This window comes from Borostomias antarcticus, assembly GCF_949987555.1.
Source record: "Borostomias antarcticus genome assembly, chromosome: 8".
In the NCBI taxonomy this organism is placed as follows: Eukaryota; Metazoa; Chordata; class Actinopteri; order Stomiiformes; family Stomiidae; genus Borostomias; species Borostomias antarcticus.
In genome coordinates this window covers 28,073,049-28,090,658 of record NC_140241.1, presented here as the reverse complement: position 1 = coordinate 28,090,658, position 17,610 = coordinate 28,073,049, and the positions used below count along the sequence as shown (strand labels likewise).

Here is a 17,610-nt window from a genome sequence, read left to right as displayed (position 1 = left end):
CGGTAGATGAACGAGACCTAAATGAAGTGGTGGAGATGCCGAGGCAGTATGGTGCATAAAGAGGGCGCCTGTGTCTGCAGTCAGGAGGCACTCTGACACCCTTAAGTGTCATGAATGGAGATGGGGACACTAGCGAGAGGGCAGGGGGGTAGACAGGGTGACGGGGGAGAAAAAGGAAAGAAAAAAAACAAAAACAGGGAAGCAGGGAGGACTGTTTTCCTCCAGAGAACTAGGATGAATCCCAATAGTTTGAGGTGGCCCTCTCAACTCCCTGGTCAACTCCATTGATCTGGACGGCAGGCTAGGTGGAGTCGGTATCAAAGTGAAATCGATACAGAGGATTTCCTCTTGGCACCAGTTCACATACATCAGTGCAGTGGAAGTGAGGCGAAGGTAGAGGAAGCCAGTTCCACTGTAGACGAGCCCCCCAGACTGCCTCTGGCTCCAGGGCGAGTGGCTGTCTGGGACTGGGGGAGATGCTCCTGCTACGGGAGCTACAGGAGGTCAGCGGATGTAAACCCATTATCTCTTTTTAACAAATTGTTTTTTGACGAGGTGTGGTGAAGGATAACTTTTTCTACAAGTTTTGGCCGATGGCTTGGTTATGCCCGGGGCAGGGGCAAGCATAGCTTTCATATCGGGGGCTAGAATGTTCCATTGCATTTGTGGGCATGTTTCCAGCGTTGGAGACCTGTTTTGAGAGCTGGATAAATGCCTCTTTCTGAGCTGGATGATCTGTTCCATCATCCAGTGCGTTGTCTGTATTCGCTTGCAGTTGTCTATAGGATAATGACATAGCCTATCGCTATTTTAATCTTTTATGGGAAGATAATCTGGCAGACTAATGCCTGCATTTGCTGATGCATTATTGGAGACTGAGACAGGGGATCTACAGATAGAGGTGAATTGACTCATTGAATCACAGTGTCATCACTCACTGTCTGGTCCACATGGGCGACCATTGTAGAAGATAATTCCAGATTACATCAAACCATAATTTGGAGAGGATAACGTATGAGATTAATATGATGTTGGATGTTCCTTTCTTACTGTCTGTAATGCTTCCTAATATTAAGACACATTTCACATGGCTTCCTTTATTTTAACACCCTGTTCATCAATACCGTGGTGGCTAGCAGGAGTCACCACGTGTGTTTACATATGCAGCATGCTAAGCCTGACCCATCACATCAATACCTGAACACCACATTTGAATTGATAGCCTGCTCAAATTAACAGTCAGCCAAATGTATTGCTGTCAGCTGCTGTCATTGTGTGGGGGAATCGTGTGGGGCCTTCCTCTCGCCTTCGTCTTCGTCTTTTCCCCCCAGCCTGGCAGCTCGTCGGCCGGTTTCTTGGTGCGTTCAATTTATGCTCGGCGGCCGCGGCGGTAGCCGTGGCAACGGTACCCCCTCACACAAAGTTGGTGAAGACCAATCCTTGCCTTGCTAATTGTGAGCAAGTCAGGCATGGCAGGGACTTCTCTTCGGCCGTTCAGATGGCTTTTGTCTGCTAGCACGGGGTTCTCCTTGTTAAAGCGAGTGGTCCGGGGAACGAACTGAGAGAAAGCTAAAGACTGGGCTCCCTCCCAACCAGAATCACCTCAGTTGTCCTCAGTGGACCTGTGCACACAGTTTTACAATCGACGTTAAGGTTATTTTAATATTTATTTTCCAGCTCCACGTTATATGAAGCGTGGAATCAGCCGTAGCGCGATTAACGCATGAATTGTTTGTTTTGTCGTTGACAGTTTTCATCGTATTGCCCCGCCCCTCCCAAATGAACTGAAAAATGTCTCTCTCTCCTTCACAGTCCAGCTTTGTTGGAACATCCTGAGTTTTGCTGTTCTAGCCTCTGTGCAGTCTGAAGAAGAAGAAGAAGAGTGATTTCATGAATCGGTATTCGCTAGCTGATGCAATGACGGACAAGTAAGTGTTTGTTCTTGTCTTGTGTCTGCTCATACGTTATTAGAAAGAGTCCAGTGTGTGCTGATTGTTGTTGTGCATGAGCTAAGCATACCATGTCATCTGGACTCAGCTGCACATGCCAGAACTAGAGAGAGAGGGAGAGAGAGAGAGACAGAGAGAGAGAGCAGAGGCTGTGTCCTGTTCACACCTGGTATTAACACATGGCATTGACATGGGTCCCGGGTCATCCAATCACAAGTGGACGGCTCTTAAGTACGGGTGTGAATGCTAAGACCCAATTGAGATCCGATCGCTCAGACCACATTCTAAGGTCTGGGCCGCATAGCGCCACATTCTTTGAGCAGTGTGTACGCGACCGTGTCCTGGACCGCCTGGAAGAGTCGGTACAACGGAAACTGGAAGATTCATATCGCAACCGGATTTCTGAGGTGATTGCCGAAGAAGGTGGAGGGGAATGGGTTACAGTCGACCATGGCAGCAATTAGGGATTCACCGATTGCAAAATTCTGGGCCGATGCCAATGTTTAAAATAACAATCTGGCCGATGCCGATGGCCGATGTTTATTTTATAAAAAATGTATTCTCCATTTTGTGCCAGGGAAACAAAGAAATGAAGTGTTTGGTTCCAAAAAGCCGATTTTCATTTCACTTTAATTTGAAAGCAAACTACACGTGCGTTTGCGGCGTTACGTCACGGACCTTCTCCGAATCTGCAGCTGGGTAGGCTACGTTTTGCAACAAAAAAAAGACGTAATTGTTGCGACATAAAATCAGCCACTACCATCGGTGAATGTCATTTTATTTGCCGATGGCAGTCAACAAGGCCGATGTTCGGCCGATGCATCGGTGTATCCCTAGCAGCAATGTCAACGTAGAATCAAAGAATCAAGAATGCTTTCAGAAAAGCCACAGACTCAAACGTGATGTACATGTTTAATTGCCTCTAGAGCAGGGAAGGGAGGTCAGATCACCAGTGGTCACTGGAGACCCATGTGGAGACGCATACTAACGCCAGCCAGGTGTGAACTGACGTACTTGGAGACTTGTCCATGTGATCAGATCACCCAAGACGCATGTTAATGGCAGGTGTGAACAGGGCCTGTTTTGCCCTTGGAGATGTCTCCCTGTGCCATTTGCATTAAGCCTAATTTGCATCCTGGCTGACTGTGGTGTGTTTACTGTTGCTACTGCTGCTGCTGCTGCCACTTGCCTGCCTTTTGTTTCCCTCACCAACCCATTCACTCTTTCTTCTCTCTCTCTCTCTCTTTCTCTCTCTTTCTCTCTCTCTCACTTTCACACTCTTTCTCCCTTTCTCTCTCTCGCTCGCTCTTTATCTTCTCGTCTTTCCCTCTCTTGCTCTCGTCTGTTGCCTTCCTCTTTCTCTCCTAGCTCTCTGTGCCCCCCCCCCCCCCCCCCCATCTCAGCCCCAGAACCCAAAACGCCTACCAGTCCATTAGGGACGCACAGCTTCTGTTGTGCAAGTATATAGATAAATCCTCAAATCAGCCAGCTTAGCCTAGCATCGCAGTGCATGCATTCCATTGCAGTGTATTTCCCCAGACATGTGCCGTACGTGGTTCGTGCACATTAGTCTCCTGTGGTGGGGGGAGCAGGGCGGCAGCGATGCAGCGCGCTACCAGAACCCTCTTTCTCAGCGCTTGGCTACGATAAGCCCTGTCAGCACTGTCAAGTATACACAAACATGCACACACAAACACGCGTGCGCGAGCATGCATACAGTGAGCTGCACCTGTTCACCCTCACTGAGAGAGAGTTAACCCTTGACAGGCAGCATTGTCCTGCGCGTTGGTTACTGCTTACTGAAACAGCACTACGTTGCTGTAATGCATCAATCGCACGCACTTAAGTGCACGTATTGTCGTGTAAATGAATGTTGTCGGGACGCCAAGGCAGAAGGGCGAACGTCTCGTTTCTGGTCAATAACCAGTTAAGGCCACGCCGCCAATATCTTCTTTTCCCCAACGGATGTCTGCATGTGAGTATGTAAGAAGGACACAAACATTTTGAGTAAGTGATGAGCTTGTTGACAAGCTGTCCGGACGATCAAAGGTATCTTAGCAACCAGTGCCGTGGGGGCCGGGGGCCCCCAGATTTAGTCGTCCATTGTTCCGCCTGTGCTGGTCAGTGTTGTAGCTCAATTGTTCATAGGGGAAGAATGATAAATGTTCTGCCAAAGGGAAGTGAAGGAAAACTGGGACCCCCCCCCCCCCCAGCCCGTCAGTAGCAGTGAACAAAGCCCCCCTCAACATGGAACTACTTAAGATTCATGCAGCTCCGATTGGGACCCCCCCTGCCCCCCCCCCCCCCCATCTCCCATCTCATTTTTATCTGGCAGCTCAAGCAAACATTTGCGCACACTGGATATCGGGGACATTCCAGTGGATGTGTGCATTCCTATAGTTATTCCCTACCATCAGCAGACTTTTCCTCTTTCGCAAGGCAACATTTTTTTTTCCTAAGGTGTAAATGCATTTCTGGATGACATTGAGCGGCAAAACATTTTTTTTTCTTTTTGGATGTATTTCAAACTGAGAGTACTTGAGAGTTCGGTAGAAGACACATGGTTTAACTCTTAAAACTGGCCACGGGAGTTGTTTAGAAATGATCTGGTTTCAGCAACTTGCGGATTGTACATAGAGCAGCCTATTGTGCGGAATTCGCTCTGTTGTCGGTGGTTCTAAAGCCAGATTTGGGCTTTAATACTTGTAGACAGGGATTCTTTCTGTTGAAATTCAAGCCTTCGTAATCCTCCTCCATAGAGCACAATGCAGGAACGTGTGTGTGCGTGTGTGCGTGAAGCTCTACCTTATGTTGGTGAGCACACTGGAATTTCACCCATTTTTTTCCTGATGCTGTAAAGGTTTTACTGTGTCGGGCCGCAGTGCTGCGATGGAGAAACCAGGACAGAAAGGCTTAGGTGATTACTCCAAATGTACACAGTGCACACTGGTACAGCTAGCATGAGAATCCCCAGGTTTTAAACCCTGTCGTATCTGATGACTAAAAGGCCAGATAACGCTCTGAAATAGCAGACATCTGGCTGTCCAAGGTTTAACTCTTGCTAAACTAAACTATTCAGTAGGGGTTTGCAATTGGAACGCCCGGCCAGATCTGCCCAGTGGCTTATATTACTATATATTTGTTTACTAAGTATTATTAATATACTATTATAGCTGGCTGGAGTGGAGGCGCCACAATCGGAGAGTTCAGGACTCAACCAGCCTTCTAGCCCTCCTTTCTTCCTCTATTATCCCTTCGTGTCGCCCTTATCTCTCCGTTTCCCTGCTCCTCTCTGGCAACCCCCCCCCCGATATCCTCTCCTCTCTTTCTCTCTCTCTTTCTCTCTCTCCATCCCCTCCCCCACCCTGGGCCTGGGCCCGCTGACAGGCCTGTCAGAGGGTTGGGATGTTTATAGACGAACGGTGAGCGTGACAGCGCAGATGAGAATGTGGACCGGGGGGGAGAGGGAGGGGGTTGTCTTTACCGGAAAGGCCACATGGCCAGGGATGAGTGAGTTCCCAGGCCGTGTCCGTGTGTATCCATGTCCATCTCTAGAGAGGGGGGGTAGAGGCAAGTGGGTAGGAGGCTACATATAGAACCAGGCCAAGGCCCAGCCGACCTGCTGCCTGCTGCTGAGAGGTTGATCTCTCCCTGGGGTGCATCTCAATACTCTAGAAAGGTTTTCTGGCCTTGTCCGGCCACATCTTTAGTTAATTTATATACCCGTACTCAGTCATTTGTTGTAAAGCCTACATTAGTTAATCAAGGCTATATGCTTCTCATTGGGGATGTTTGGACCCATGCTGTGGTGCCCCTAGAAGGGACATTAAATCAGGTGTCACGGTGTAGTGGTCCCTCTTGGCTGCGCTGTCGGTATGTTTACCATACGTCCGTTTGTGAAGTAGACTGTTTGTTCTAGCTGAAAAGCCGGCCCCCTCATTCAACATTCAGTCATCAATTTAGCGAGTCAAACCCGTGACATCTTCACTTCCTCTCTGTCCCCTGTCCCGTCTGCCGTGTCACGAGGGCGTGGCGGGGGCCGGGCCGGCCGTCCGGCAGGACCTCAATTGAGACGTGTCTGGAGCCGGTGTCAGCGTTTTGTGGGAGTCAAGTGAAACCAAATCAAACTGTTTCCTTAGTATGTCGGGGGGGATGTGACCTCTCAACTTGAGCTCATCAATCTGGTCCTCTGTCATCTCTTCAAAAACGCCTGATGCTGTCAGAGGATGGGAAACGGAGAGAGAGAGAGAGGGAGAGGAGAGAGAGAGGCAAGGACCTGGCCCTAGCCTAGCAGGGGGGGAAGCCGAGCCTTGTCTGTCTTCGAGGCCACTTGTCTTTGTTGTGACTGTCTGGTAAGGCCAGAGGCTCCAACCAACGGATGCACCTCTTGACCTTGGTCTTAATAGCTCAAATTGTAAGCTCCAGTTCCCTTGAAACGGCTGTAGTCTAACTGGTGTATTAGACTGGCATTTTACACTACTACCAGACCAGTCTACTTGTCACTGAGAACAGCAGATTAATCTACTATTCTAACACATTTTATACTTGGATTTTTAAATGAATGCATTCAATTAAATGCAAAATATAACATTCTGCAACTTGTAGTTGCAGAATGTTATATTTTTTCCATGTTAGAGTTTCTTTGTCCACCAAATTATCTGCTTGATTTGATATTGTCCTTTGTTATGGTAGTTGCTGTGCAGTTGAAGAATCAATGCTAATTCATTAATTCAATGTTTGGGTTCATCTCCGTGACCTGAATTCAATCGTCTGGAAGATAAGTCTCCTTATTTGGAGATGATGATCTCTGTTACGTTGGCTCTCAGACAGAGAGAGCTCTGTTCCATTTGGCTCTGCTTCAAAATGGAGACCTTAGCTTGTGACCCTGTTCAGGCTGGGCTTTTAATCTGTATTTTTGCTTACAAAAACTAAATCGACACGGTTCATGAGTTCAAGTGGTGGTTGGGCAACATGGGTGGCCCACACGTATCCTGGTTAATGTTCCAACCTGGTTAATTTGTGCTTTCGTAGGAGCGCGTTTCCAGGGTGAACCGAATAGGCAAACCTAGTTTTCTGTGACGCAGGGTTATTTAGATTCGGGCACAGTGGCAGGCCTAGTCCTCGTTCCCTGGTGGGGGGTAAAAGCATTCAGGCCATCTGAAGTATTTTATCTCTGCACAGTTAAACTTAAAGTTAAAGTCCCACGGATTGTCACACACCTGAGTGTGTGAAATTTGTTCTCCGCATTTGACCCATCCCCTGGGGGAGCGGTGAGCAGCAGCGGTGCCGCGCTCGGGAATCATTTGGTGATCTAGGGAAGCACACTGCAGAAGGAAATGTGTTGTGAATGGTGGTGGGCTGGCCATCTGTCACAAGCCCTCCGAAGACTGATAGGTTCCCCCTGTCTCTTATGAAAGATGCTTTTATTCTGCTGAGGAAATCCTTTTTTGTTCAAGGAACTATTGTGATGCACATTTTTAAATATTGGCACTGTTTCCGAATGAGCTGGTTATAATTCCTTTCACATTCAAGTTGATGTGCATTGGCAAAACACTTGATTTCACTGCCGACCACAAACGTGACAAGAATTTGAAGAGTTTGAACAAGTGCCTCTACTAGGGGTGTAAGAAAATACCGATACACTTAAATATCGCGATTTGTATAGATTCTCTGAAGCGCTGTATCGATTTTTATATTTCAACGTGGTGACATGTTTTGGTGTTGTACAGTATTTAAGCCTCCGGCCGCTAGATAGTAGCAGGCATTTAGCATTTATTTATTTATATATATACATATATATATATATAAACTCTTTTTTTTATGCATCACATTGTGTGTTCTTTTTGCTATGGGTTTTTCAAAAAGTAGTAGGCCTAGATTGTTTTGGGGGGGAAAATCGCAATATATTGCCTTGCTTATAGTATCCTAATATATCGCAATATATCGTATCGTCACCCCTGTATTGGGATACGTATCGTATCGTCAGATTCACAGCCCTAGCCTCTCCAGACGACGTAACACCACCTCGCGGAGTCTCATTGCACCTGGATGACTTGCCCATTTCTGCAGCCCTGCCACCCAGCGTCTTAGACATGAGAACACGGTTATCCCACTGCAGATGTCCCTGCTGGGGATGATCCAGGGCTCAGATATAATTCATAGAGTGAATGGAGATGGCTTCTCCTGTCAGAGACACAAAGACTACAGCTGGTGGGGTCTCTCTGACTGACGTAGTCCTGCGCGCGCCGGACGGGCTGGAACATGTTATTACTGCTCCTTTGTTTCAGACGGACAGAGAGCCGGCTCCCCCTCATCACGCTCATCCTCCCCCTGAACGTGTTGCCGTCGTCGGTTAGCCGGTGCGAACGCACCACGTAGTTATGAAAACCCGGTCGCCACGACGACAGCCTCATCATGTGCCTTCACTGAATCATGAAATGATCTCGGCGTGTCGTGCTTCTGCTGCTGTGCAAAAGGAGTTCAAGTTTTCGTAGAGCCTCCAGCCGTGTGTGTGTGTGTGTGTGTGTGTGCACACGTGTGTGTGCGTGTGTGTTGGGGGGGGGGGGGGGGGGGGGGGGGGGGGTTGGGAGCGTTATGATGGGTGATGTTTCTGCATGTTCATGTACGGGCCGTCATTGTTCACGGGTTCATCACGCTACGTGTGCCGCGCTGACAGATTATCTAATGTGTTGATCCCGTCTTGTGCCCGACAGCTCCCTGTGCTGCACAGACGGCCCCGAAAGGGCCGCCCCGAACGTCGTAACCGTCATGTCTGATCTCTGTCTCTCTCCCCTCCCCTACATAGCTTGAGGATGTTTTAAATCTCTCCAGAGGAAGAGCCTCTCGTCCGGTAGAGCGTCGTTGAGGAGCCACAGGTCAGAACTCTTCTCCTCCCTCCCTCCCTCCCTCCCTCCCTCCCTCCCTCCCTCCCTCCCTCCCTCCCTCCGTCTGGGCTTACGGCAGAGGTGGGCTCGCATGCCGCAACACGCACCGCCACACGCTACACTCCCCCTGCAACCAGCTCCCCTATCCCCCCTCTGCATGAAAACAACGGGGTGCTATCATATAACTTCCATTGGCCTTGGCACTGATTTGACAAATATCAATATGCTGACTATCTTTATAATCAATTATGAATCAAATACACTTGCATGTTCTCCACTGGGTTGTTTAAAATGTGCCCCCCCCACCCCTTCTAATGCTTGTAAAGCGTTGTCCTTCCTTGGGGGAGGCTACCTTACTTCCTGTGTGCTGCTGCATGAAATGAACTTATCTGAAGTTGTTTGACGCGAGTTAAAGACCCGTTGTTTTCCCAATGACTCATATCATTCGTCTGAAACAAGCGGAATGTATTTTTTTATTGTGTGGAATTTAGATATTTTCCTCAGGGGTTCATTTTTGGGCATTTGTTTGCACAACTTGACTCAAAGCCGCAGTAAACTCCCCCATTCGCCGTGGAGAGGCTTCAGAAAGGCCGAACGGTACAGTTGCAGTACATCTTCAATTTCCCCACCAGACCACGTGCATGTCAGAGATCGGTAGTTAGAATCAGAGGAATGTCTTTGTGTCGTTTGTCTTCCGCTGTCCCTCGGTGAAAACGGCAAAATTAGTGTTTTCCCCCGAGTGTGCCAAGTTCACCGGGACACTGGCCGTGTTGTGGAACCCAGTTTGTGGGACCCAGTGGGTGACGGGGAGATTTCACAGAAGACTCCAATGGCTTTTTTGTCCCTGGAAGACAAACTCACAACCGTGAAATCGGGGCCCTGCTAAAGATAGCTTACAGAGAAAAGGAGAGGGGAAAGGAGGCTTCTTTGAAATGGGCTCCGGTCCATAGCAGCACTGTGAGAAGATGGAAGGCATTGGCAATGGCTGTTTAGAGCTAGTATATTAAACGCTCTTTTGATTAGTGGGGAAAGACAGTAGCCAAGATGAAAAAGATGTTTTTATCACACATAAAGCCCCTGGGACTTTGATAGGGCCTCCACAAGTATTAACTCAGTCAGTCTCTGAGAGGGGCTGTGCAGGTGTCGACATGATCTCGGAGAGGGGTTGGAGTACGGGGTGCTAGACCGCCTCGGCGCCTGCGTGCCTGACAGTGAGAGACATTCTGCAACGCAAGGTTATGACACATATCCCCCCCGCCCCCCCTCTCATCCCCACTCCCAACCCCCCCGGCCCCGTCCTAGTCCTCTCTACCCTCAGCCCCGTGAACACGGCTGGGCATGGAGCACCTGCCCCTGGCCATCAGGAGCCAGAGAACCAGCACAGGCACCGCCAGAGAACCGCTAGGCCTCAGGACGGCTCTTTCACAGCTCCCAAAATAGTCCCGGGGTACGCCCCAAACCCTGGGCAACGGATCACTTTCGTCCCAAGGAAGTAAAAAAAAAAAAACACAAAACACACACCCAGTGAAAGGTTTATGGCTCCTATGTGGGTACATCCTGTGAATGAATTCTACAACCCCACCTTGAGGACTAATTAGACAGTTTCTTTCTCAAGTTAGAAGGAGACCGCGATTACGGCTCGCTGTTCTCCGTCTACTGATACCGAGAGATAATCCAAGTTTGTCTCTCACACCCCCTCCATCCCAGCGAAGGACACAGTGGCCATTAGCGATTAAGGGGGACAAAGAGAGCGGCTAAAAGTGGTGGCAGAATGCAGCAGAGTGTGGCCTCGTCCGCTAACTGCTCACTGTTGGTACACAGACGTGCGAAAGACACTAGCATCCGCCACCGTCTGAGTGAAGAGAGTCTTGATCCAGAAATATGAGCGAAGCAGAGCAGAGACCCTCTCTAGTTGCTTTTCTTGGTGGCCACCGACATCGTTCTGATTTAGCAGTTGCGGATGTCGGGTAGTAAAATCGTTCCTTTTTTCAACGCACTTTTCCACCCCTTTACTTTACAGAAAGTGTGCATGGTAATTACGTTCGACTCTTCCACTCCAGAAGTACGTTTCTCGGTCGACGGCGAGCCACGCTCCTACCAAAACGCAGGAGCTACTCCAGTCACCATTTGTTTATAGTCTTTTTTAAATCTTCTGTCAGCCCATGTGACCTGGGAAGGGTGTGTTGTTTTGAAAGCGTTCTCCGTCCCGGCCTAAATATACCCTTTACTAGGGCTGACCCTTCAATTGCCTTTACTGTGGTCTCTTTAGGTTAACTCGCTAGCTCAGCAGGGACCATGGGTACAGTAATTATATAGCAGGGCGGCCATTTTATGTCCGCTGTGTAGTGTTGCCTTCACACAAGCTCTTTCCCTCGTAAACTCAGGCCACATTCACTTTATATAGTCATACTGTATGTTGTCATTTTAGCTTTTTGCCTTTTACCTATTTGTTCTCAGAGTTAACATATTGGGCACAATGTATCATGTAGATCTGACTAGCAGTCCTGTAGATCTGTTTACCAGTTCCTGTTGAACAGGAAAAACAGGAAAAGATGTGCATGTCATGGTGTAGATTTCAATCTGCCGGGATTAACGTCTAATTTAGTTTTGGTCCTGTGAGCTGTCAGATTTAATCAATTATTAGCATGTCCTGACCCTGACATCTGACTACATTATCTGTTGCATAACCGGTTTTAGATCATTCGTCTGATCTACAGCCATTCGGCAGTCTGATTTACAGTAGCTGGGCAACTCATTTGGTAGCTCTTCCAATAAAACGGTCACTGTGACAGGACTCTTATTCTAAAACCAGGCTTGTTCGTATTTTGTGATACTCCGCTAGGGGAGACTCCACGCCCACGCCTGCTCCTCAGTATGATGTCATGCCTGTCAGATCTGAGGCCAAAACCCAAGCCTTGCATCCAGCTGGTATTTACACTGGTTCGGACATCTGTCATAGAGCTGCTGTGGTCTCAGTATTGTGTTTCCACGAGGCCTGACACAGGCTACCAAATACCACATATGTCACTGCTGCTGCTGGATCACTGCTTATAGGCTACGGCTGTTCAAAAAGCTACAGATGCAGCAGCACTGGAAATCCATCTGCTCCTTGGGTCTGCCGTAATCCATCCCATCTTCCCCCGCGGCTGGCGAAGGTCTGCGATATCTGGAGGGGCCCTCTGTTTAACTCTCTTAGTCAATGATAAACTCACCAAAGTGTGGGTGTGGGTGTGTGTGTGTGTGTGTGTAGACACACACATATGAACTTTAATAATCCCTGTAGGAGGAAATTTGGCATTTCAGCAGTGGGAAATTACAGCAAAGGTTGTAAACGCAGAATATACAGTACATAGCAGGGAATAAGCATAAAAAGAACGAGGAATATTTACGTTCATACATAGCTCCAAGCTGTCCAGTTGTTTGTCCGTTCCGGCCTGGTGTTGCGTCCCTAGCAGCCAGTGTGCTGGCTACAACAGACGGGTAGAACATCAAATCCCACATCAAAGGACCTGAGCCTCCTGAGGAAGAGCGGTCTGCTCCGTCCTTTCCTGCAGAGGGCCTCGGTGTTATGAGTTGTGTCGGGAGACATGAGTGGAAATGTGCCCCTCTTTTGAACGGAGACAAACAGTGCAGTGTTTTCTTGTCGACTTTCAGGAAATCATCGCCAAAACCTACTTGATCCGAGGTCACGCAAAGCCGGGGAGGGGGGAGGGAGAGAGAGAGAGAGAGAGAGGGAGGGAGAGGGATGCTTTGTTTAGGTTGTCTCCAGCTGTGGAGCAGCTTCTGGCAGGATGTCCTCGGGGGAAAGAGCATCTCCACATGGATGTCCAGGATCAATGAGTTAAAGCAGCGAGTGCCAACAGAGGAGGGGCTGGCGGGGTTCAGAGCCACTGGCAGGCGCTGAATGCCACCTCTCCTCCTCTCCATCACCATCGCTCTCTCTCGCGCATATAGACGCACACACACACACACACAGGCGCTTTGCGGCCCAGCTGGCAAACAGCCAGTGTCTGTGACCCGCTAGCGCTGCAGCGCTGGGAGCCTGGAGTCCCGGAGCAGGTGTCCAACCGACTGTGTGTCCAGAGGAGCTAAGGGAAGACAATGGGCTCAAAGAGACCTGCCAGCGTGGGCCCCCATCTTCAATCTCTCCAGCCAGCGTGGGCCCCCATCTTCAAGCTCTCCAGCCAGCGTGGTTAGCGTCTTCTGTCTTTTAAGACGGCCAAATAACTGCCACCTCTCCTGCCCTTTTTTTACTGTAACACACTGACCTTCAATATAGTTAAAGCTGGTTTTTAAAGGCTTTGATCCGAGAGAGTTTGCATTTCGTTCCTCCCCCCTTTTTGACTTACAGGCCTGATGACCAATCATGGATCAGTGGGGATTTTGTACATGGTATGAGGACGTTACTAGTAGATATCAGGGGTGCACAGATTATTTGAGAAACATTGGGAAGGTCTCTCTGGGGTTCAGAAGAAATTAAAATAACAGAATATACCCTCAGTCCGCAAAGTCAGTTTTCCCGATCAGCTTCCCTGTGTATGGTCACTGCAAACATCCCGATAACTGCTCTCAATGGCCTCGGATCCAGGCTCCGCTAATCTTGTCTGGCATTGAGGTCGGCACGGCGGAGAGACAGGCGTCCCGGCGGAGGGAGGAAGCAGGCGGCCGCTCCCGTGTCCGCCGTTCAGCCCGCTGCGTGATGCACTGTGGTGGGAGAGCGGAGGCCGCCCTCGTCTTTTTTGAATACAATACGCCTTTGTGCCTCTGACCCCCTTCCCAGCCCGGGTCTGAGCACTAGGGTGGAATCTGGGTGCCACTGTTAGAAACCCAGACTAAAATAGCAGCACTGTCCCCTGGCTGTATCGAAGGGTCTCCCTCTGCTCCCAGACCGGGGGTCCTCTACTGCCCCCAGGACACCCATTCTCATTTAGATCTAATCGGGGATCAATCCGGTTTTCTAGTGGTCGTCAATGCACGTTCATAGCTAGTATGTGCCGTATTTCCTGGTCCCTCCCTAAGGGGTAGTATTCATTACTGGACCTACATCCAAACCTAGCTTACTAGAGCATTTCCAGTAGGACATCCGATTGTGGTCAGCAGTCCAGTTCTGCTTTTGCTCGTTGGAGAAGGCATCAAAAGAACTGCAAACTGTTTGACCCTTTTCCCTGATTGTAATGGCATGCAAAAGCGTTGTTTTCTGTATGTGGATTCACTACTGTTTTTTTTTTTTACTTCTCTAAACTGAAGAGCTTTCTTCTGCTTCAGATTCAACAAGTGAACACGTTTGCCGGAACCAAACAGGAAGTCAATCTAATCATGAAGCTGAACGCTTTTACAAGCGAAAAGCAAATTGCAAGCCTCAGTTTATTTGAAATGTGATAACCCTTCTTACATTGTCATGCGATACTGGCCCACCCATTCAGTCCAGGTTTGCTGCCAGTACAACTAGCCTGGCTCTAGAAAAAAAACCTGTCTAACCGGATTTTAGGACGGGTCACTATCCTTTTCTCAGGGAACAAGAGAGGACTGACTAGCCTGAGAGAAATACAGCAGCAGTTCCCATTCTGCCTAGCAGTGTAGGGTGTACTACTTAACTACAGCTAGTGTCACTCAACTAAACTGTAATCCTAGAGCTAAGCCTCTCTCTCTTAGCCTCGTGAGACCATCCTGATGTCACCTAGCTCACATTTTGTTTCTCTCTGCAAATCAGTTTGGCCTTCCCCCTATCGACAACATTTCAGTGGGCGGGAGTACTGTCCTTGACAGACAAACTCCTTCAGCCAATCAGGGCAACAAAATGTTAGCCAAATCCAGTCTAAACAATGGCGAAAACGTATTTTCCACCAGGTCTATTTCTTCAATAACTGCACTTATGGCTGTGTTTATTCAACTAACATTACCGCTCGTTGCTTCAGAGACGCCATTTTGCCAACGGCCTATATTTCACCAACTATGGGACCCAATCAGGGGCTGCAATCTCTGGAAATCGTCAAATGCAATCTCTGGAAATCGTTTTAGATAGGGAGCAGTCCAGACTGACCGGCAGAGAGAAGCAGAATGTGAGCTTGCAAGGTTGGTCTCACGAGGTGCTCTCTCTCGCTAATACTGTGCTGCTTGTAGTTGATGAGTGACCATGCCATCTCCAAATCCCTCTCAAGGAGGTCTTAAGTTGAATGGGAAGTAAGGAGAGAGGCCTGGGCACAAAGCAGGCTTTGTGCATGGAACCTCACAATATCCAAAACTGCTGTTTTCACATGATTTAATGGAGAGAGGGAAATCGCTCCAACTTTGTAATTCAGTCATGACTGTTAATTATTTATCCTGACTAATGTGTTTCAATCTTAATAACATTTACGGATGGAGTAAAAGTAAGCAATCAGTCTTCTCGGTCCATCAGAATGAATTTGCTTGAAGATCATTAATTGAAGCAGAGGACCTTTGCTGCTGCTTTTTGTGTGTTTTTGTGTATTTTTGTGTATTTTTCTGTTTTGTGTATTTGTAATACAGACTTTGACTGAGTTACAATAATTCTTATAACCAGGATTGACAAGTAAGAAGATTTAAAGATTTATTTTCCTATTTCAGTCCTCAGCTTAAGAGGCTCACTTTTTCACAGGTTAAACAGATTTCTCTGCTTTGTTGTGACCCAGTTTGACCCATAGAACAGATGTGTTCTTGTTCTTCTGGAGCAGTTTTACAACAAGTCAAAATTGTGTAATATAGCCTGAAAGTCCTCAGGGTTAGATTGACCAGCAGCAATATACAATATACTGTCATATAGCATGTGAGGACTGCACTGTGGCATTGTCAGGTCATGGGTTAAATATTCCCCAAAGTTGCTTTAGATAATGGATATGGATGTCAGCTCAGTGTAGGGAGACATGGGTCAGATACTTTACCCAGGATCCGTTCTGTCCCCTGGGCATGTTCCGGTAATGTTGTTATATCTTTGTCAAACACAGAAAGCTTCCTGATGGCTGCTTTATCAGTTCCGCCAAAGAGAGAATGTGTCAAGAGAGATCCATTAATGTATGAGGAATACAACGCTCTGTGAATTGACACGTTGATGGAAAAACAACACCCGAGTCAGATTCGAAAGTTTGATAATGTTATGGGATGGCTACCGGGAAAGTTGTCGTCATCGTTCAGGCCCCAGAGGAACTGGGATCCGCCTATCATTCTCCCCCGACAATACAGTACTAGGCCTTCCGAAGATAGGAAAGGTGAGCAGGGGTGTTCGACAGCAGAGGTGCTGAAATAGAGACCACATGGTTTGTGTCTCAGACTCCAGTGTTGGTCCAAGACCCTGTCATCACACGCTAGTCCTGCTCCTCCTCTACAGTCCTCGTCCGACCTGAACCGCCATTTGGATTCTAGTGGAGCGACACGTTTCTGCTCATCTGTTTCAAGTGTGGTCTACTGCAAAGCATGCTCAGACTTTGCATTTCTCCGTTTCAGTTCATGAAACGCACATGCCATTTGATGCAATGCGCTTTGAAAAGAGGATGATGCGGTGATACCAGCACGTGCTTTGAGAGGAAGTGGCTTTTGGTTTCTGTTTGTTTGTCTAGACACCTGATAGTACCGAGCCTTCCTGCGAGGGACCCAGAATCACTCATCTCTGCTGCATTGTCCAGGACGATCAGTTACACATTCATTATCTGTAACGTCTCTTCCAGAGGAAACTTCACCGTTCCGAAAATACCCGAATCGAACATGGGATTCGGCGTTCTGGGCGTGTTCCTGGGCCTACTGTTGGAAGTCTCCACCCACGGGCCCTCCAGCACCCCCCGGACAACCTGGAAACATGAAGGTAGCGTAGAAACCAGAACTCGTCCTTGTTCTAGAACTTTCACAGACTAGTCCTTGCTCTAGAACTTTCAAAAGACTAGACTGAAATACATTAGACGCCGAATTGACGCAAGATAGATTTGATCTTATATTAGGGATTATTGTACATTATAAGTATATATCGATGGAATATAAGATAAAATGTAACTACTTGTTATTGAAGTAAACACTGTACTTCACTGTATATTAATTCTATAGACTTCATGGTGAAGCAAAGATTAATTTGGTCTTTTAAGATTTGTCTTTTGAAGACAAAGATGTACTCTGAAGCATGAACTTAAGCGATCAGGATTGTACTCTACTCTAAAAGTTCAATTTAGATAAAAATATTATATTTCCGTTTCTCTATTTAAAGCGTGTGCATCAACGCCTCAGTTGACAGTCACCACCGTTTCACCTCAGTCGCATATGTGTCGTAACAGGAAGGTAGTTCAGTTTGTACTGCTATTGACAGAAATAGCTCCAGTAGCTAAGTATGTGATGGCTCTAAGCAATTGGCACAAAACAAAATGGCGTTCTGGTCCCAGTCAGGGTGTTGGCTTTCATCATCTGAGAGTTTTTGCCCGGGCGCCGGCAACCCGAACCCGCTCACATCTGACACGGGCACTGCCAGACAGTCCGCCTAATGCAAACTGGCCGCCAGGTCCACCATCAATCACGCTGTCGCATTCTAAGAGCATTACAGTCTAGAGACACACTACACACTCGTCGGAGGCGACACTGCACACTTATAACTATAGACACGCTGCACACTCATAACTACAGACACACTGCACACTCATAACTACAGACAGACCGCACAGTCATAACTACAGACACACTGAAGACTCATAACTACAGACACACTGCACACTCATAACTACAGACACACTGAAAACTCATAACTACAGACACACTGAAGACTCATAACTACAGACACACTGCAC

General features: G+C 48.0%; 1 protein-coding gene across 2 annotated transcripts in view; it reads left to right on the top strand.

Moving 5' to 3' along the window:
* sema4d (sema domain, immunoglobulin domain (Ig), transmembrane domain (TM) and short cytoplasmic domain, (semaphorin) 4D) overlaps positions 1-17,610 on the top strand; it is a 31,536-nt gene that overhangs the window by 7,286 nt on the left and 6,640 nt on the right. Inside the window, exons 1-3 of one of the 2 annotated variants that reach the window (XM_084441645.1) lie at positions 1,853-1,928; positions 8,755-8,824; positions 16,513-16,646. In XM_084441645.1, coding sequence (XP_084297771.1) covers positions 16,550-16,646 — 97 coding nt within the window. In that variant the 5' untranslated portion in view covers positions 1,853-1,928; positions 8,755-8,824; positions 16,513-16,549. Of the gene's footprint in view, positions 1-1,812; positions 1,929-8,754; positions 8,825-16,512; positions 16,647-17,610 lie in introns of those variants that run through there. The other variant, XM_084441644.1, reaches the window with a different exon arrangement.